At 39.9% G+C, this 22,818-nt stretch overlaps 1 protein-coding gene across 1 annotated transcript in view; it reads right to left on the bottom strand.

Annotated features, from left to right (window-relative positions):
• Window positions 1-14,080: 14,080 nt before the first annotated feature.
• LOC308120294 (uncharacterized protein C14orf132) overlaps window positions 14,081-22,818 on the bottom strand; it is a 31,428-nt gene continuing 22,690 nt past the window's right edge. Inside the window, exon 2 of the mRNA XM_080480809.1 lies at window positions 14,081-16,847. Coding sequence (XP_080336935.1) covers window positions 16,611-16,847 — 237 coding nt within the window. The 3' untranslated portion in view covers window positions 14,081-16,610. The remainder of the gene's footprint in view (window positions 16,848-22,818) is intronic.

Below are 22,818 nucleotides of genomic sequence, written 5' to 3'. Positions count from 1 at the left end.
TGTCTGGATATGACTTTTCTTGTGATTTATTCTTGAGCAAATATATATTTTCATAACGGCCGGAAAATCACCATGTATGGATCTTCTGTTTATAGTTTGACAGTTTAGAGGAAAACAGACACAAGTTTGAGGTAATATGAGTTAAACTATGTATGAGAATTTCACTCCTTTGGACACTAATGTCTGGGGACCATTTAAGCTTCTGGACTGTGTTTTGTGAGGTTGATTTTTTTGAGCTATATAACTCCTAAAAAAGCTCCTCATGTCAACATCTGTCAAATTGGTTGAACAAAAGGGGAGTCTCAAGCTCCCAAATGGGGAATTAAACAGTACTTTAAACTGAATTTCGTGAAAACATGGTGAGTGAACTTAAGGACAAGTTCTAATTATTGGCCAAAACAAACCCAATGAGAGTCAACATTGTAGCTTTCAAATAAGTGAGATGGAAACAAATGTTTTCCCATGTTTGTTACAAATTTTTTGAACCTCCCATTTTTCATTATTAACATGATAATAATAAAACTCGAGTTTGAACTGACCTGGACTGTATTTTGACTGGTATTTAAAACTCTTAAGCATATGTTTGCAAAGTTTCAAATTGATAAGAACACGTAGAAGTCATGGCATTTTCTCATTTGTGAGCTCTGGCATCTCAGAGGCCAACACTGTTATGTCTTTGACTTTTACCAGGCTCCCTTTAGTAGTATTACATTGACACCTTACTAAACTAATGGCCTTCAACCATTTTTAGCCCATAGGTTTTTTGGCCAGACCAGCTAGTGAAATAGCTGACCGCGTCTTCAAAAAAAGCCCCGTTGTTAGTTGAACAGATCATGTGGTTTTAGGCTGCATCACAATGTTATTTATTAGACATCAAATATTCAATCTTATGTTTCTTTTTCTTAAAATAAAAACACTTAAGGCATTAGTTTCAGATGGCGTCGATATATACGATTTTGATCATGCCACTGCTGTACATTGGGAGGCAGTAGTGAGTTATTCTTGTGGGATTGACATTCCTGTCTCAAGCTCTGCTGGAGGGGCCCGGAGCCGCTCCCAGATCGAACCAGAGATGCGATCTCTCCAGCAGGACCTGGCAAACCTCGGGGGGGCTCCTCCCAGTCAGCTGTACCTGATGAACCTCCAACAGGAAGCAAACAGAGGGCATCCTAATCAGATGCCCCAACCACCTCATCATGTGCCTCTCAATGTGGGGGAGTCGCGGCTTGACTTCCAGTCTCTTCCTCCTCCGAATGGCTGAACTCCTCACTCTATCATGAAGTGTGACGCCCGCCATCCTGTAGGGGAAAACTCATTTCACTTGCTTGGGCTTCAGACAGATCAGTGAAGAGATAGCATTGCTTTACAGCTCAGCTCCCTCTGCAAAACAATTGCAGTACCGCAGCCGCCTGTTCTAATCTGTTGGCCGATCTCACAAACAAAAAAAAAACTTTTTTCTGGCTATTTATTGATGTATCGGGGAATGTGTTCTGACTGCGCAATTCCAAGTTTGTCACAGTGGATTGTGTGGATTGTGGATGCCACATGTTTGATGTTGCACACGATATATGTCCACTGACCTTCACTCCCTTGCTGAGAATCTGGGGATTAAAGGCCTTCCTCAGGACCCAGTAGTGACTTCTTGGCAGTGGGATTCGGACCTGGAAACGATTGCCGGGATCGAAAAGCCCTTATTTTGAAACCTCCCCTTCGATCTCTCAGAACTGAAATCACTCAATACTTTTATGGGAATGTGTCATCATGACCCTTGCTTTGTGTTTGAAGTTTTTTCTGTTGTCATGTGTTTTTTTTTTTTTTTTTCTGCATTTCCTTCTGTGGTGTTCTCTGCCTTCTTGTCTGTTTTGTCCTGTGACTCCACCCCTTTCTTTGAGACACAAGTGTTTCCACCTGTGTCTTGTCAGGCCTGCCTCCCAGTGTATGTATCTAAACTTTCAGTCTGTCGCAGTGTAATCTCATGTTTTGGATCTCTGTCGTCATTCCTCTTGTGACTATAGTTCCTGGTCCAGCAGCCATCTTCTTTAGTAAATATTGCTCTAAGTTTGAAACGGGCCATACATTTGGGCACATTGTATACGCTCCCTGACTGAACAATATAGAAAGTGATGTAACAAGATAACTACTAATGGAGGCAGCTCAGACACAGGGAATCTTCCCTTTTCAGAAGTTCAAGTTACCTCTTGTTGGAACACAGCAGTTTCAAAACATTACTTTGCTTAATACACATGTCAATCATCGTGGAATTACAATGTTGAAACCATAGAGCTGACCATGGAAGCTGCTCATTCAGCAGTTGAATGTTTTCTTTGAGGAATTACAGCTCGTCAGCAGCTTCTTTTAGAATCAGGCAACCTCGATTGAACCACCATGATTATGCATCAGGATCTTGTATGGCGGTTGACAGAAGCGCAGTGCGAGCAGCACAGCTCCTCAGACCATTGCAGAAGTCACGGACCTTTCAGAGGAAATCAGCTGTGACAGTCCAGACTCTTTGATAAGACTGATTATCAAAGAAGTTACTGAAAAAGTGAATGGTTCCCTCTCACCTGGGTCGAGGTTGCATTTCTTTCTGATCCATAGATCTGATTCCATGGTAAGCCGAGGATGTAACTACTTAAATAGTTGCAAGTAAACAGAAAGGCATCTGCAAACTTCAATCAGGCAGGAAGCAGGATGTTCTGCAACACAACAATGTCAATGGAGATGAGCCAGGTCTCCGCAAACATCCACTCTTCTCTAGATTTTGAACCACACAACACGACAAAAGTTCCGTTTGAGCTTTGAGAGTCTGTTTGAAACATGTGATCTAGAGATGACATTGCAGAGTCCAGATCCGAAGATACATCGGGCTCCCACATTGAGGTAGAATTGTTTTAATCTTTCTCGATAAAAGCCCTTGAAGCTGGCAGTGCTGAAACCTTAAGTTGAAAGGAAAGCTGAAGAGTTTATTGCTCCTCCATTCATCTCAGAGAATAGCATTATTGAGTTTCATTTTCAGACACCAGTTCTGAAACAAAGAGCACGAGCTGTACTGCAATTAAAGCAGATTTCTTTTGATTTTCTTTTAGAAAGTCCAAGACATCTTTCTTGACGTTCTACTTTTAGAAATTCCAGGAATGTCCCGTAAGCAGCTATCTGAGAGCAAAATGTTCTGTTTTGGTGATATGGTACAAACATCTCTTTAAGATAAGAGAGAGCCTGGTTGTTAGATTTTAAAAGAAGTCAATGAAGAGAAGCTATTTTAAATCAATTAGATATATTTTTTTATAAGGTGTGTTTGGATATCCTGACAGGGGACAGTCTAGTCTAGAAGTAACAAATGCATGCATTAATTTGTCAGTGTTACTCTGACTCAACATGTTCCTGATTACGCAGGTGAAGAAGAGCAATTCCTGCAGACTTGTTTAATGTGGGAATCAAAGGATAAGTTGTGCTCACAAAAGTATTTTGTCCTAACAGAAGAAGCCTGTGGAAGTCCATGGTTAACTTTAGTCTGAGCTGAAGAATCATCTTCAATATGGACAAACTGGAATCTATCCAACAAATCTGATTGAAACCAGTTTAGTTATGTCCTCTTTATCTCTGTGATGTGTTCTAGTGTCTATAGATGGATGTTACCATCATTAATATCACATGCAGCACTGAGATCTCAAGGACAAGAACAGATACGAGTCCTTTGTCTGAGGCGACAAGAGGAATATTTGTAACTTTGTCCAGAGCTGTCTCTGTGCTATGATGAGCTCTAAAACCAGACTGAAAAAAAACCCCTCAAATAGAGAAATTGTGCATAAAAACTTACGTAGCTGACTTGTAACATCTTTTTAAGATGTATATTAACAGCAATGTGGTACATTGTCTTTTACTATAAAATTGATTTAATCTAGTATTGACGTACTAATCAGGAGGAAAATGTCTGAAGAGTCTAATTAGGATAGGATTTAACAGGCATGTTGTTGGTTTAGATGGGGCAACAATTAAGAACTCAGAGAGCTCTATAGGATGGAAACTGTTTTAAAGTAGAAGCAATCGATCAAATCTATGGCAGGCATAGGAAACTGTGTTTTCATATTTCTATTCAATAGTTACAGTTTTGTCAGTGAAAACGTTTACAAAGCCATCACTCTCAGATTTAATGGAGTAATGTAATGTAATCGCTGTAGTGTGCAGTATCTACCTTGGAATTGCAGTGTCTGAAATAAATGAACATAGAGCCCTCTACTGGAGAAAATATGTAGTGTTAGTTACCGTGAACGCTTGATAGATTCACATCAGCTGAGGGAGAACCATTCTTTCATACGAAAAGTGTAGTGCAAACAAGACTGTGGTAAAACCAGAAGGAAAAAAAATAAAATAAAGGAGCTTTCAATTCAATTGAAACTGAAATATCATAATTGAGAACAACTTTTTCAGTATCAACATACACTCAACTTTTATGATGCAATGAGAAAAATACTTCAATTACTTATCTAAAACTTAATATGATTAACCCTTTATAAACGGAGTGACCATATACTGTAGGTTGCTTCTGCATTTATCCATGTATCTTTAAAGCTATGTATAGTAACAGAATGAATGGTTACCTCACAGGTGACTGGTGCTAATTGCGTCGCATTTGTTGTGAAATGATAAATTACACAACTACTCTCCTTTGCCTTGACCTGGAAAATGTTGTATTTTGAGACATTTTGCATGTCATACAGTCCAAAAAAGCAACAGAAACAGAGTTACCATGCTTGAAAATGCCCAAAATAACAACAAATTTATTTATTAAAGCAGTTAGGTTTTTTTTAAACCATGGCTGCAAATTGCTTTTCAATAGGCATAACAAAATTGCCCATAAAACTAGTGTCTCATAAAACACAAACCCAATGCAAAAAGCAAAGCACACATATTATATAACAGGATTGTCATGCTCAGTAGCATATTTAACAGGATTGTGTTAGAATGGAACAAAATCCAGTGATAAATACATTCATTTTAGATATTCTTTTTAATGGTAAATTAATGAAAATGTGTCATGTCTGTGTGTTTCCCCACTTCCCGACAAGCTCCATTACTTATGAACTAAACAAAAACAAATTAAGTGCTAGGATAGCCTTAATCAGCACTTTGTGGTTGAATTTCATAATTTTCAAGTGTTTCAATGAGTGGACCTTTTTAAATTATTGACATGCAGTGTAGATCACTTTAAATAGGAGGTAATTAAAAATGTATATCTGCTGCTTGGTTTTTATATAACTACTGGGTTTTAGTACATGCAGATGTATGATACAGTTAAACAAATAATTGAAGTTGCCTTTGGAATAAAAAAAGAGACGAGCTAGGGATATCGGGTACAGTAAGAAGGGAAGACAAAATTGGACTTGAGAGCTGTATTTGACAAAAGTGCCACTGCTGATACTTTTAGCTTCTGCACCGTCACTGATTCACTGGAACGTGTACTTTATAAAATTGATGTCTTAGGAATATTTTGCCCACGGAGCTTTTTCTTGACTGAAATGCAGACTGTTTGTATTACCGGGAGCATTTCACGCTGTGCCATCGCTACTACCCACTAACTGAAGAAAGCACAATATTCTACTTCAGCCTTTAGTTTACGCCACAATAACCTCACAGGTGTTATAAATCATAAGCAACACGGCGCATCTAAGAGTAGCTAAGAACAGAAAACCGACTCCGGGCAAGCTTGTCAGTGTTTCAGCGTGAGCCCGAGATGACAGATATCAACATCAATCAGTCTCTGCTCTGCTTTTAGAGAACACCTGTCACACATTCATCACTTCCCAAAGAATTGGACAGAGGCTTTCTGATCCTTTTCTTCCTCATTCCCTGGCATTTTTGCTGATCTCAATCATGCTGTCACCCCCCCCCCCCCCCCCCCCCCCCCCCCCCCTTGTCTGACTCTTCATGGGTGAGACTCAACTGCCAATGGGTGCATCAAGCAGTGGGCGTAGAACATGCCATGTCTCCATGGTGACAGACGGCAAGCTGTGCATGATGATATCCGGACACACTCAAGAATAGTGACAAGATCATGACAGTCCAATACTCAGAGACACTTATCATTTATCACATCAGCGCCAAATAAAAAAATATTGCAGCAATAAAGATTATTCGTCATGCACAATATCATAACCAGTGACATAAAGTGAGTAATCCTGATTATCTCAGTTGGTGGGATGTAGCATCCTGACACCACACAGTGGTGCAGTGGAAGTTACACAGCCAGTAGATTCATGGTGTCTCTGCAGAGTTTGTATTTTCTCCTTGTCTGTATTTTTCCTTTTTAAGCCTAATCAGCTTAATTCAGACCTTTTTGATGACAGATTTTCAGTTGATTAATTGTCTTCTGTAAAGATTAGGAGACCACACAGTAGGGTATTGCCAGTGAGAATATTCTGATTTCAGTGCAGTTAGGGCTTTCTGGGTGAAGTTTGCATGTTCTCCCCTGCACATGTTTTTATTTTTTTGTTATTTGGTGGCCTGTAATTGGGAGAGTGAATGCGGGAGAGTTTGAAAAAATGTCCCGGGATATAGACAAGGTATTAAACTTGACCGTATTGTACTTCTGAGTTTAACCGCTCTTTAAAAATTGAACAAGATAACACAAAGTCCATCCATCCATCCATCCATCCATTCATCCCCTTAAATTCATGTGTTACTGGATCTTTTTCCACACTGGTGTTTCCGCCATGGGAGTGTTAACCACTGCACCAGTGTTCAAATCTTGTTTTTGTTTATTTTGTTTATGGGCAAAACTTACATGAGAAGGAGCTTTGGACTGCTGGGGTACTTGGCATTCATGTGAGTGTTGAAAGGCTCTGCTGCTAATGTTTTGATGTGTGATACCATAACACACCGTTGGAAATCTTTGCCAAAAATCAAAGTATGGCCCATAATAACAGTGATAAGCAGAGTGTGAGACATTTGGCTCAAGGCACAGGAAGGGACGGGCTACATCCATCTTGTTCAAAGGGCAGCGTCCTCATAAATTCCCCCTCTTTTTAAGGATGTTTTCTATGTGAGATGAGAGGCAGAGACTGATATTTCGTGAGTCCCCTCGTCTCATCGAAGTGTGTGTGTGTGTGTGTGTGTGTGTGTACGGGTGTGTGTGAGAGACTAGGCCCAGCCATCCACTCAGCAACGGTACTAAATCAAAAGAATAGGGCCCCTGCCTTTTGGATGACGGGTGAAGCTGAGCTCCCATCATGAGGTAACAGTAATGAAGCATTTTCACTGAGGCTGCAGCAGCAGCGTCGCGGTGGGCGGCGTGGCTGGGGGGGTGGGAGGGACTGCATTAAGACTCTCTGTTCCTTGTCACACCTGGCACACTATTTACCATCCCGTGTGACTGGAGAATATAAAGACAAGCCTAATGCAAAAATGGATTACACATGGCATCTTTTACATTTCGGCTGTACGTTGTGTGACGCTAACTTCATCAGTTTGAGAAGAATAAGCCCTCAATTACAACTTCCAGGAAAATCATCAAATCGAGTGCTATTACGGATGCGCCTCATTGCTTATCGACGCCATGTCATTTTTGACAGGACATATAGATCATGGCATAGCAACTCCGTCTTTGTTTTTGCGGGATTGTTCAGCATGATTTGGCCTACAGGCCTCATCATCTTGTTTAATTATTTTGATTAAACCAGACGAAAAGCTGTAGGTGCTGCACTTTACACCCCTCATCAGAGGATATTAGCTAGATTAAAGCATCTTTAATGAACAGCGTCATTATGGTGTGCGCTTGTGGGTGTATTAAAGCTTGAGAAAGACTAATTTCCCAAAAAGTAGCTGAGGAGTGGGCAAAGGAGGTGGGTGTCACAAACGGAGGCCGCTGTCTAAATCCTTTCCAGCCTGTTACTGTCAACGCAGCACTTCACCGAAACCCACAATATCAAGCTGCAATCGCAAAGAATAGTTGCTTGGATCCCCGTAAGAAGGATGTCGGTGATGACACCTGCCACTCACTGACTCACAGCCATTGGGCCATGCGTTAAAACTTCCATCTTGCTCATGCACTCAAGCAGTTATTATCAAAAACATACATCATTCCAGTGTCGGAGCCAATTACCAGATGACGCGAGTGCAGCATATTTCATGTGATGCTCTAATACTTGTGCCATAAAAGTGCCTTTTTTTAATCAGAGGCGGGCAAATACTGCGTGTTGAGGGGAATGGAAGCAGACTGTTGATTTGATGGGAACAAGCAATCTCCACTCCTCTGTGAAAGAGGCTGTGAGAAGGAAACGCAGCTCTAAAGCCCGTTATTGATTCCAGTAACACCCTAATTCTATGAGTCAGATAAACAAATTAGCATCACCTTGCAGCCAAACAATGTATCTCAATTAGATCCCTTCTTTTGTGGCTGATGCCATGAGTTCATTCACCCGGTCCCAAGTGTCCCAAAGCTTTTATGTAGTGGTGTGGCACTGCAGCCTTTCCAAAGAAGTGCATTTTGTGTTTATTTCATCCGGTAAGAAAAAGTCTTAAGAGGCTCTCTTGGGATCTGAACAGACCTTGAAATGTATCCAACCTTTTGAGGCTTTTTAGGTCACTGGGATTCGGGGAGAAATTCACAAGAAATAAAACACAGTTCTTCCTAAACACTTCATCACGTATTCAGCAGATATTTTACTCAGCTGCTCATCGTGATGAGCACAATACCCAAGTGCTGTCGTGAGTAAGCGCTGTGTGTTCCACAGTGAGAATATCTCCAGTTCGTCTGGGCTTTGAGACCTTTTTTGTGTTCAGCTTGCTTGTTCTTCATCTATGTATTTTCTACATACAAGTGCATTTAAAAAAAATTAAACATCAATGAAAGTTAAGTATTTCTCTGTAAAATACATTGAAACCACTGTGTTACATTTGGCACCATACAAAATTTTTTTAATTGAAATGTTAAACAATTACATATTTGGAAAAGTTTTCATCATGGATTCCTGTTAAATTAATAGGAAAAAGAGGACAAATTTTATGAAATGTCCCAATGTTTATTAACATTCTCCACATTACTGTAAGATGTGGGGCATGTTAAATATAAAGGAGAATCATGGTTTGAAAAAGCACAGCAAGGTTGTATAAAATGTGGCTGCCGACAACAACATTTTTAAATATGTTTCAAAACTGGCAAATTCATTAAAATCAAAATTCCCAAGAAAATGTATACACAAACATATGGTTATGATCAATAAGGGTCGGTCCAGTCAGTGGGAATACTCGCCTCAAAAACTCAAATGCAGCACAATTTCTGCATGCATTTCAACATTTACTTCCAGATTTGTAAAAAAAAAAAGAAAAAAAATATATATATATCATTAGCTAATATTTTAAGCTTTGCAGTTGAACTGAATTGACTTTTCCTGACTTTTAACTTTTCTATTTGATCAAAGAGCAAATAGCTGAAACAGGTGTAAAAGCGTCTAATTTCCAACGCACTCCGGTTTCACAGTTCAAATCAGGAATACATTATATGTAACAACAGCATAATATGCATGTTCTGTTGGAATGGATCATCTTCTTCCCCCCCCCCCCAGACAAACCATAATGTAACGCTCATGTAAAGGCGACACAAAGGTTCAAACACATTCCCCGTCCCCCCCGTGTGCCTCTGAAGTGACAGCGTGATAAGATGTGCCTAAGCAGCTTGGCATGTATTAGCATAGCCGGCACCTCGTCGCTGAGCCGTCACTCTCCACTGGACAAGACTTGAGTTGAAGTGTTACATCCTTTGGCTCTCTGGGGCAAATTTTTTTACATATTTCCTTTCCTTTTCCTTTCAGATGGATTAATCGTCTCCTTTATTGAAATCAGCAACACTATCTACCGCTTTCAGGCGAGGTCACCCTCACCTTGCACAGACATTATAAATCAGAAAAGTCACACTTCACTGTGAATGTGAACGCAAGAGACACTGAGGATTCAAAGGTGGCCCGTGTTTGTCTGCAACGCGCCAACAAACAGATCGCATTGTTTTCAACTGTTCTTTGTCTTCTAATTCCCAGTGCACAAGACACAGAACGTGTTCCTGCCACAAAAAAACCCCAAAAAGTGTCTATTAGCATATAGAGCAGGGAAGTGTGAGATCCCATCATGATCACTTGAGACACTTGTGAAGAAGCGTTTTAATTCCCAGTGTGAAATGTCGTATTAAGAGCTTCACACTTGTGATTTAACTACTCAAAGACACATTTTAATGTCCTCAGTGACCAAGCAGACACTGGATTTCTCACAAGAACATCACCCTAAAGTATAATAATCCAAACAACTTACGTAGCTGATTTTTCTTTTCTTTTTTTTTTCTTTTTTCATAGATTGTAGCAAATGTGTTCTTTCTGTTTCGGGTGGAAATAAATAAAACTGACTTGACTGGTGTTTGTGATAAGTTTGAGGCTGTCGTACCCCTTGGGGGTTGGCGTCTGCTCTGAGGCCTCTGAGATTTTTAGTTTTTATTTCTTTGTCCGATGTACTGAGTTGCTTTATTCGGACGCATAGTAAAAGCACAAAGCAGCGGAAAGCTCTGTGAAGGTTGTTCAGAAATCATGAGTCGTCGACTTCACTCCCAGCTTCATCTTACTGGCAGACGGGGGGAGGGGGGGGGGGGGGGGGGGTCAGAAAGACACACAGCGTATCTGAAAAGGGAAACCAAGCGGTGTTTTTCAGTGAGCGCTGGAGTCATTTAGCTTGTAAAAGAAAAAGGTAAAATAATAGTTGAGTGGTTCACTTTTATGGAATTATAAAGGTGATCTTTAAATATTCACTTTTCCTTCAGGTCATTCAAACATTTTAGAAAAAATTTTAAAAAAGAAAATTGTTTAATTTACTCAAGATTATACATAAACAATTTTAATGCAATTTTTTTTTCTTTTTTTAGAAAGTATTGAACTCTATTTTGCTAATCCATTGTGTCACATAGTGAATCTGAAACTTGAAGGATAAATACATATATCACAACACATTTAACTCTTTTATCAATTCCAGCAGCGATGTGTTTGGTCCAGACTGAAATTGCCTGAGTATTTGAGTATTTGTGCAAACATCTAGAGGTATTTGATACATGTTCAACAAAGAATGAAAATTAAAAGACAATTCCAGTTTGTTTTCAACATGCTGCACTTAAGAAATAAACTTGCAGGGCCACAAGACCTTTACCCCTAATGCAATTTTTAGTTTTAGTTTTCTTAATGTTTTTTTTTTTTTTTCAGGCTGACTGAAGGCAAACAGGAATCAGCATGAGGGATTCCCCAACGTTGGCTGACAGCTGATTTGTGTTTAGAGTCGGGAGCTTCAGTCTGGCTGGTCTCAACTTCCTTTTTTTTTTTCTGTTCTTCAGATCACCAGTGTGTATTAAAGCTGTCCAGCAACCGCAGGGGTCTGAGGGTCACACGTGTCAAATAAACCACAAGAATCATGGTAGAATAAAGATCAGACATGCAAATCTCTTTATTGATTTTAGTTTGACTAAAGAGTTAGTGCGTCCTCGCGTGTTTGTCTTTTAAATCTTATGCTGAATGTATGTAAATGATGCTCTGAGAGGCTCCACAGTCTTTACTGGAGGTAATGTGAAGGCTGCGTCCACGTCAGATGTTGGGAACTACTGCTAATGGCTGAAAGTGCCTTAAAATGGTAAATGGATTTCACTTATGAAGTACTTTTCTCGCTGCTTCAGCAGTCCCAAGGCACTTCCCATTAAGTGACACACATGCAGACACGCGGGGGGTCGTTGGACGACGGTCTGCTCCACCGACTGAGCCACAGCGCCCCGCATAATGAATACATGTAAAATAAATAAGACATTTAAGCTTTTCTGCCTGTCGCTCAGCAGCACGGCAGGGACTGCAGACATAAGTTATCTTTTAAGCTGCTTCCTGCCGTCTCTCTCAATGGGCCTCCTTTCTTTGTGTCTTTTCATTTATACGATCAACCTTGAATGATGTACAATCATCCTGTTAATGATTCAATGTCCACGATACAGTATAACTGCAGCCTCACATGTAGACGAGCTGAAGTGATTCCCGTGGGGGGAAACGCGGCTTGCTGATCCAGATGGAGAATCCTAAGGAGAGTTATTATTAGCTCCATCCCAGGTGACTAATGTCTGTGTTTACCTTCACTCAGTATCAAAGACACGCATTTGGAATGACTCATAGAAAACAGATTTGGTTCTGAGCGGTTCTGGTAAATATTGTGAATACGATGCGCCTCCACATTTATTCCTGTAACGGCGTTGAAGAGGCCACAGCCCGTATGATGGACACAATAATAGGAATCAAAAAGGTCATTACACAAACTGGTTTTCTTTAAATACCACCAAAATGTCAAACGTTCTCTTATCTCTAACCATTTGTCTTGTTCTGAAATTTCTCCAGACGTTTGTGCAGACATTAATCTTCCCTTGGGATTATGAACTCCAACTATAACTTAGCTGATACGTATGGCAACTATCACACCGTTGTATTGTAACATTTTAACTTTGACCTTAATTGTGGAACAGGAATATACCTGATGGGTTTTCCAGTAGCTTTTGTTGCTAATAAGCAAATTCAGGATTATCTGCATCTAGGTTTTTGTGACTTGAGTCATGCCTCTATGTTAATAATTACAGGTGCATCTCAGCCAAAATTTTAATTTAAAAATGTTTTTTTTTTCTTTTTTTCTTACATGTGGATCCAGATCGAGTCCAGAGGGTGAATGTTGACTACCTGTTTATAAGGTAGCTACAACACTGTTTTAGCCAACAACATTCTGTGTGTGAACTATTCCGCATGCTGCTTCTTTTAATCACTCAATACACCATCTGGTGGTGGAAACTTGTATTGCAACACTAAATGAGCTGGAGAAGATTAGAAGACTTGTGGTTTTTATTTTGTATGTTTATCAGGTAAACTAGTATCTTTGAGATAAATTCAGGACTGTTGTTTTCGCATTTAAAACTGTAATAATTCCTCATTCAGTGAAAATATAATATATTGCTCTTTAATCTTTAAAATGCGACATTTGCATTGAGCTGTAATAAAAAAACATAAAAACTAAATTATATTGAAAGAGCTCTCGCCATTACACATAGGCAGATGTTGAAATGATGAAAAATAACAATTACTGTTTAATTGTTAAACTGTAGCTGATTTTTTTTGTTTTTGGATTAAAAAAAAAAGTTTAACTTAGCTCTCTGCAGATTGACATAGCTGAATTTCCCCCCAAAAGGTTTACCATTTGACTGCCATGAAATATCAATATATTTGTGTTTTATTGTGCAATACTTTTAATACCTCAAATAGTTTTGCTTTATTCATCATAATTTCAGGCGATGAATCATGAAAATGTGATATTTATTAAGATCAGAGGTTGATACCATCAAATGAACTAAAAGCCATAATGATCACATTTAAAACTGAGAAAGAAAATATATAAAACATTTTTTAAGGTTATTAAGAATGTAGAAAAAGACTTCGCAAATTTTTTTTTTTTTAAAGTTGCATTTGTAAGTGAAGCACTGCTGCAGCTTTATAGAATCTCAATTGAAGATAAATTAGTTCTACACATCTATCAATGAAATAAAGCACTGGTCAACTTCTGAGTATTTGGGGGGGCGGGCCCTTCTGGAGTTTAATGATAAATATAAAACTTTCTGCAGAACGCTTCCTGTTTGTTCAGCAAAAAGCACATGAACGTGGAGCGATGAGTCCAGGTGATTTCTAAACAGCCGGTGCTCGTGTCAGAATGACAGATGGCGCTGTTTAAGCTCGGCATCAATCTCACCTGATCCCTCAGCAGTGACTGGTGATGTCTTGCCAGCGGGTTATATTTGCCGGGAGCAATGACAGGGTGATTCCAACGGAGATAAGATTGAGCTGAAACATCTTTTCGGGTGATCAACCACTGCGCGTAAAGCTTGCATTAAAGCACTGAGATTTCCAGTGAGCAAGTTTTCACTTGACACCTACAATAATGGATGAACTGATTCCGTATAACGTGCATCTTCAGGCAGTGAGGACAACCACTTTGCAATGATAGAGAAATTTTAATAGTAGCTTATTTTATTTTATTTTATTTTTTTACAAAAGGAGCCTTGTGTATGTGGTTTACAACATCTCTAAATATTTCTACGTCAACCATTTATTAAAAATAACAGGCTTTAAAAGTCTTTCTATCAACAATGTAAAATCACAGATAATTAGCGATTATTGTGTGTCGTAACTCCTCTTTACATGGTACAGTAGACACATGATTCCAGAATTGTTATTTTTAATCCAGTGTGTTAACATTTGAACAGCTATGGTGCTTCAAAGATGCATTTATATCTTCACAGCATCATCAAACCCAGGAGATATATTAGATGGCTGAGCAGAGTGCTACCTCTATCTATTTCTGTCCAGCCCTGTGTCTAAAATCAGCCCCGTCATATGAAAAAAAGTACACATGAGAGAAAAAACTACTTGCTGACATTAAAACTCATATTTTGATGAGTATTTTTATCCTAATCCACTTTCCCTTTGGGGTTTAAACAGGGGCACAAAACAGTCAAAACAAATCCTAAACATCAATAAGCAGACTTCAGAAACAGATTCAAGCCCACCAGCTGTAATATTTGTGTGGATGCAGTACATTGTCAGTTGTGAAAAGCATTAAAAAAAAGAAAGAAAAAAGAATGCATCTTTGGCTGTGAGGTAATGCTCGAGTTTAGGGTAAAGTTACTGTATCCCAGTTGGGACGAGGACTAGTTGCCATGGAGACGGCAGCCTCCAGCATCTGCAGAAACGCAAAACTAATTAACTGAACAGTGGAAATGTTAAAGGTACAGCTTCATAAACAGCAACATTTTATTTGAAAGTCGGCATCACGTCCTCACTCACATATCTATACATTTCCTACGTAGTTACAGCTGGTTAGTTTAGTTTTTTTTTTATTTTGGACACATACATGTACTGTTTTCCCATCTCTGTCTATAAATATCTGTGCTCACTTAAGGAAACGGACGATTTATCAGGTTTGGATGGAGATCCAGCATTTTCTCGGTGCTAATTTATCACCAGCTACCTGAACCAAGACACAGCATACGCTAATATGATCAACATAACCAGCATAATTAATGCAAGTCATACCAGCATATATGGAGCTGGTGTGCACCAGTTCAACATGGGGTTCTCAAAGTGTGGGAGGATGAGCCTGCCCTCGATACGAATCCCCCAGATTGCAGTAATTCATGGTGAAATGCCTGATTTCCTTAACTATCATAACATACGCTATGATTGTGAACTGCTATTGCGATGCATTGGCAATAAAACACATGATTTGTCACATGTGGTTAGAGGTTTTTATCTATATAGTCTACTTTCAAATTTCCCCATGACACTTATGCCAAAAAGTGTTGTAGTTTTACCCTCCACTAATCTGTTTATAACAGGATTTCTTCCCAGTCTGGGAAAACGGCACCCCCTGACCCCTACATTCTCCTGCTCGCCAACACTTTGGGGACCACTGAGCTGAACCACTATAAACCAGCAAAGAAACAAAGCATTAGTTCTCAGTAAATGGGGAACTTTCAACAGCTGATATTTCAAAGTCATTTTCCGAGAGGATCAACTATCAAGATACGTGAATAAAGACAGAAGGCTACGTGTTCAATTTAGTTTGTGCTTCTAATTCTATTTAGTTAACGTGTAGATATTATCGAGACATAACTGGACACACTGTCACACTACAGGTTGATTCTCTACCGATACCCACCTGTTATTACTGTAGGGTATTTGACTCTGTTGGATTCATTTATAATGAGGTGACTTGTATGTGAGCACTGCAGAAAGCGTGTTTGTGAGATTTTAAGTGGCATTAAGGTACTGTAATGAAGGGAGTGTTCTGTTCTTCCTTTCTTATTGGATAAATAGTTTAGAAACTCACTGATGATCAGTGAAGATCCTGTGTTCCATCCATCTAAATGAACTCTAATGTCGTGGGCCTCAGTGCCTAACATGAAAATAACACTGGTGCTTTGTAAATCTTTTAACATTTAGCCTCTCTGTTAAGTCGCATAATTAAACAGTACTGCTCTAAATTGCTTTGCAACTATCTGGTGGATGTTTCAGATGCCCCGGTTCAACCCGGATCTCAAGCCCCATTTAATCTCCATTCTGCTCCCTGCATTACCATCGAGGGTGTTGTCTGAGCAGAAACATGGAAACAAACTTAGGCTGAAGAAAAAAAAAAAAAAAAAGTTCCTTTGATTAATGGTTGAGAGCAGTTTGTTGTTTCTGCTTCTGACTAAAGAGTTGCTGTCGTGCACACATGCTTCCTCTTAAACTTCTGCCCGTTCAAAAGTGCTTCTTGCTGACAAATGCAGCCAAATCCACATCTTTCTCTTCGATGAAGAAATATAGTAGTCTATATGTCATTGTCAAGTATCCAAACTATGACACCCTCGGGGGCCCGAACTGATCCCAACACCAAATGTGAGGAAGGAAAAATAAATGGACAGAGGCATAGAGAGAGAGAGAGAGAGCAGATGTGTATCCGTCTACAATGCCTCGTTCAGGGGTCCAGAGATCCAGAAAAAGCAGGATGAGCGTGTGCAGTTTGTCCCTGGAGGTTCATCAGAAAGTGCAGGCGTAAACAATTCCCACCACCACGATGTTTCCAATAGTGGCAATGATGGCGATCCAGAGCCAGATGGCATCGCTGGACATGGACTGCTGCTCGTCCTGCTGGCCGTGAACCGAGGCGGCCGAGGCTGCGGCGTGGACGCTGGCCGAGGAGTTGAAGAGCGAATGCTCGCCGCTGTAGTCGTCGTTGGGCGAGGAGTCCATGAAGGCTCCTGTCATCACTGGGATCTGAAAGGAAAAAGAAAGTGAAGTTTATTTTTATATGTGCGACTGAAGCACAACGGATGACCTGCGCTTGAAAATTAAGTTAGAGAAGAGAAAATGAGAAACGTCACATCGGACTGTGCTATTCCAATTAGCTCTGCACTATATCTGGGAAACTGAGTCCTGCTGGGCCCACGCATCAGGGATTTTGTTTTAATGCATTTTTAATAAGAATCAGAACGGACGTAGCGTGGATGTGGCCCAACCACTAACAGTGTCATGTCCATTGTATTTACATCAAAATGCAAAACCCAGACAAGCAGGAAAAATAAAACTATCCAAACTGCTGCAGCGCGTCTCGCCAAAGTCCCCAGGCAGCATAATAAAGTCCGAAGGCTCTACGCAACCAGCCTCACAAACAAAGTCTGGCTTTCAAGCCCAGGAGAATTGTCTTCTGGATCTTTTGGTTCACGAGTTGTACTTTGCCATTCGGGGAAAGTTTCAGGGGCAACAAGTTGTAGTACCAGCCTATTGTACATGTTGACAATACTGAATATACAGCGAGGAGAGCTCACAGCTGTGGGAGGACCTCGAGAGAAAAGCAACTTCGGCAAGACAACTTGCAGCATTGAGGGTTAGTTTTTAATTAAATTTATCAATGACAACACACTATTTGTAGAAAATAATGGTAAGGAGAGATGGCATCACTGACCATAAGCACTAGAAGAATATCTTCAGAAATAAATGTAAATCGCCAGTGACGTGCCGAGAGCATCAGGGTTGGATAGGCAGCGCAATAGACGTCGACACCAATGACGGTTATATATTGTGGTGAGTGACACGTAGTATTAACAAATTAAAATATCCTCTTCCCTTTAAACCTACTGCAACAAGCAGAGGCTTTTATTTTGACACACAACACAGGAATACCATGGCAGGACGACATGACACCCAAAACCCTCTTCACTTCTGATACCAAATATTAAACTAAACTAAACTAGATCAACTAACTAACTAACTAACTAACTAACTAACTAACTAACTAACTAACTAACTAACTAACTAACTAACTAACTAACTCAGTTAGCGCCGTGACGAGCCAATATGTTTCGGCTGACAAGTGTTAATCTAAGAAAATTAAGATTGTAAAACACCATTAAAGAAACCTAAACAATTATTCCATAGCAGTCTCCATACTCTCCCAACAAGATAAATCTCATGACAAGGCAGCGCGTCCCTTGTTTATGTTGAAAACACAGAAAGACGGAGAAAATCCAAACACCTCTGAAGGCAGAGCTGTCTGCGGTGCTGAAACCACTATTGCGACTGTTTCCAGAAGAAAGCAGTCAAAAGGGAATTACACTGTCATCAGTGCTTGTTTATTTGAGATTGTCGGTTTGTCAAAGGTGCCACAAGAGAGTTTTGTTGTAAGCTGTATCATGTAAAAAACAAAAGAAAACCTAAACTGAATTTAACTGAAGCGAAACACATTTATATTTCATCACATCATTGAACTCATGCCTTCAATTTTAGAGGCGACAAGGCAAAACCTACTATCGTGGTTCACATTGAATTTTTTTTGTGTTATTTTGTGATTCTAAGACCACGTTTGCACGTCCCTGAGTATTTGAAAAAAAAAAAACTGTGATATTTCTCTGCGTTTGGGCATTTACACATAAACGCAGCTACGACTCACCACAAACGATGATTCCTGAAAACGTAGAGGGGGAAATATCCGTTTTTGTAAAAACCCAGGTACATGTAATTGTGGCCTAACCGTCTCCGGTTTCAGGCTCCTTGACTTCCCCTCCTCGTGTCTGATTGCTGTTCCCTGCCCTGATGTGTTTCACCTCTGCCCGAGTGTGAGATTGTCTTCAGCTGGTGGCTGTGGTATATTTTGGTTCCACCCCCATCGTGGTTTACAGGAGGTAGATGTACAGGGTTGCTCTCATCATACATTACCACATAAAAACTGGTGGCTTTGAAAACAATTGCAAATGTTTGTCTTTCTTTTTCAAGATGCTTTCCTGCAGAAACATTTTTCTCATGGATTCCCACAGTTCAACATCATGGCTGAAACTCTTGAGTCCACATTGTTTCACTTGGCCCGGAAGTTCCTCAGATATCTCCTGTTGTGTTTTCCCGCATTTTACAACAGCCTTAAAGAATTTCTGAAAACATAAAAGCACAAACTGTTTTCTACTTTTTAAACTCTAAAAACTGTAATCTTACTGCCAGTCAGGTCTTATGTCTTCACTTATCATAAAAAAGAACCATTTCCATTTAAGGATTTTGTCCAGTATAATCATCATGCAGTGTTGAATTGGACCTTATGCTCAATCTATCATTTCACTGTCCTATTTGTTAAAAGGTAATTTCTTTACATTTATTATTCAATAACTTTCTTTTTGATTTTCTTCCGCTCAATTTGTGCAATGATTCTAAATCATGTAGTTAAAAGTGGCGTCATTGTATCTGAGCATCCCTGTACTTATTCAGAGCGTTCAGCAGACCCTCAACAATGTAACATCCTTTAGCATGCTCGTATTTTCACTTCACTTGAAACCAATACAAACATCCCACTTATAACCTGCTCATTCTACTCAAGTGTGAGAATGCTGTTGATTTAATTGTCTTCTTTTGATGAGGATGCGCTCTTCAGCTCACTACAGATGAACCAATTGAAACCTGGAGCTGCTGAGTTAAACCTCCGAGATCTTTCCTTTCCTTTCCTTTCCTTTCCTGGCAATCATCGCATGCCAGCTTCACTCCTATTGGTCATGCATTAACAAGTTTGAGTGCTATATTAAAACAAATGCGATGTAACTGCGCACGACATCATTAGTAAGTGGTTACAAGGGTTCCCACACAGACATGCAGGGTCCCCTCTGCGTCTCACACAACATCAAGTGTGTCTGTGCACGTGTGTATTTAGAAAGTACCTCTTGATTAACAAGTTATGAATGTTTTAGATGTGGCAAGTGAAATGATAAATTGCTTGGGACAATATGAGCCCTTTGTGTGTTCGTGTGTGTGTGTGTGTGTGTGTGTGTGTGTGTGTGTGTGTGTGTGTGTGTGTGTGTGTGTGTGTGTGTGTGTGTGTGTGTGTGTGTGTGTGTGTGTGTGTGTGTGTGTGTGTGTGTGTGTGTGTGTGTGATTGAGAAATGCATGGTGAATCTTTACCACTCTCACACTGGAAAAGGAGGCTCTGCTGAAGATGTGGAAACAACAATGCTAAAAATACCTCGGAGGGATGTCGAGCGCTCGCATACACAGAAATTCTCTCTCGCTTGCTCATTTGCTCACCTCCTCTCTCTCACACACTCGCAGCCCCCCTCCCCTTCAACACAGGCTAATGCACAAAGACATTAACACACATACACACACACTCCTGGTCTTCCCTCACATGGGGGAAAACACTGTTTAGAAAGCATTCTCCTGCTCGCCATTCATTGGCCCCTGGTGGTGAATAATGACATGACACATCCCGTGGAGCGCCTGCTGTTCGTATGAGCATGATGAAGGCAGACAGGCATGCATGAAGTCCAGCAACCTGGGTCCCCCTGCCCCCATCTTCTCTGTCACTGGAGTTGCTGATTCATCCAAGTATAGCATGTCACACACACTTCATCTGTTTTCACGTTTGTTTATATACTAGGGGGCTTATACATGCAACATGTATGGGTAAGGTCAACGGAAAAAGGCGTAACTGAAAGTGACAGATAGAGAAACTACATCAAAGATACAGCAACATTACATTTATGTACGGCAGAAACCTACAGAGGAAAGTAATCTTTTCAAGGCGACAAAAAAAACCCCAACACATTCTATACATGTCTGATGTTGCGAGTCAGCCACAGTTTGATCAATTGTTCACAGGTAAGTAACATGACAAGAGCTCTATTCATGGTATGAAGAGAGCAGTTTGGAGAGGAAAGAAATATGTTTGAAATCATGAAGCAATTTTACAGAAAAGGGAAAATAACCTAGTTTATGTTTCCCCTTTTTGAAAACGTTCATTGGTGCTGTTTTTAATGCCCATAAGATGGAGTTTTGAACTTTCTTTCCTGTTTTATGGGTTTATTTTGAATCTGTAATACAGGCGTGGGCTTCACGGTGGCACAGTCGTTGGCACGCTCGCCTTACAGCACCCACAGAACAAAAACATGCATATGTGGTTAATTGGTGACTCTAAATTGTCCATATAGGGGTGAATCTGAGTGTGTGTGGTTCTCTCTGTGTTTGCCTTGTCATGGACTGAGGACCTGACCAGGGTGTATTGTGACCTGGAGACATAGAAGGAGAGGTTTCAGGGTATATACAAAATTAACACAAAGAAATATCAAAATGAGAATACGCTCCACACATTGCAGTTTGCTTTTATATTCCATTTGCATGGTTTTATGGTGTTGTTGTTCTACTTTAGCTTTAACCAGTTTAAGGCTATGACTTAATAATGTCAACGTGGGCTACTAAACATGTATATTGGGTAAATAAATACAGTGTTTTTGTGTTTTGTACCCGACTCAAGGTTTCTTTTGGGATTTTCAATAAACCTTACAACTATCATCTAAAGGGTCAGAGCATCCTTTGGGGGATTTGCTACAAAAAGTCTTTGAAAATCCCACCCTCCACAGTTCATCACATCAAATCATTCAGATAATGCGGAGAATCCTCTGTGCATGGGAGACAAGCCTGAAGGTCAATATTGAATGCTTGTGATGTCCGGGCCCTGAGGCGACGCTGCATTAGTAACAGCCACGTGTACCAGAAACCACTTCAAGGGTGGCACACTTCCAATGATCATGGTCTGTGAACACAGTTTGTCGTGCAATCCGCAAATGCAACTTAAAACTCAGGCGAGAAGGACCACCACAATCTTCCATCTTCTTTTCTCCAGAATTTAAATTAGGACTGATGCAAAAATAAAACTGTTCTGAACTTCCGGGAAATCCTTACTGTAAGCACCTACATGGTGGCCTTGTTATATTCTGAATATAATGTGGATTTTCAAAAAAAACCACTGCCTGTTTATGTTTTACATTTTTCTCATTATCTCCTATTTGGAATTTGGTCTGAATTTGAATTAGGAAAACTAGAACCTATTTTTAGAGTAGTTTGGATGTTTTCAGTTTACTTCTAAGAGTTGGAAGTTTTAACTTTGTCACTTTAATATCCATAATTGTCATACTTATTTACATGCAAATGCAAACAGTAAAAATATTTAGATATTTCATTTAAATGCCTTTAAAGGATATTTGACCATCCCCCTGGACCTGTGACCTATTTTATAAATATTCAACAGTTTGATTCATTTGTTTAATGCTCCCTCTTTCTGATCTTTAGCCTTTTTGATGTTGAAAACCATATCTTGCATTCAAACATGAATCCTGCCTAATCTAATGTTCAAGCAGACAACAAGTAAAGCTTTCAACCCTGTCTGCATTCTTTATATTAATGTTTTATTTATAAGTAGCTCATTGTCCACAGGAGTGAGCTGTTTGCATAAATGGGGAAGTGTACCGAATAAAAAAGAAGCTGATTCTGGGAGCATGTGGAACAGTTTTCCACGAGTAAAGCCTCAATCTAAATATTTGATCGCCCAGGTTTGCTATTTTTGGCAGCAATGTTGTGTGAAAAGGTGCACATACGTAGTTATTTCAATGGCACGTCAGTATATCATCATTCTTCACGGGAGTGCCTCTGTGCCTCCTTATCCAAGCTGTCCCACGTGGATCGTGGATGTAAGGTTAGTACAGCGAGCAGTTAAGCACTAATGGAAGACAGGGAAACGGAGACCTTGATAAGTAGCATCCCAAAGCATCTGAACACTTAGACGGTAATGATGATCATCCCTGAAGAATTACCGTCAAAAAAAACCTGTGCTTCTTGGCATACATGGACGAGTAAGCGGAATCGTTTATGCAAAAGTTTCCTGGAAACTGCAAACATCCACCTCCTGATGGTAAAGTATCACATACATGGCTTCAGTCTT

Source organism: Lipophrys pholis (assembly GCF_963383615.2).
Source record: "Lipophrys pholis genome assembly, chromosome: 14".
Lineage (NCBI taxonomy): Eukaryota > Metazoa > Chordata > Actinopteri > Blenniiformes > Blenniidae > Lipophrys > Lipophrys pholis.
The sequence above is the reverse complement of the archived record's forward strand: the minus strand, read 5'-3'. Positions and strand labels throughout refer to the sequence as shown.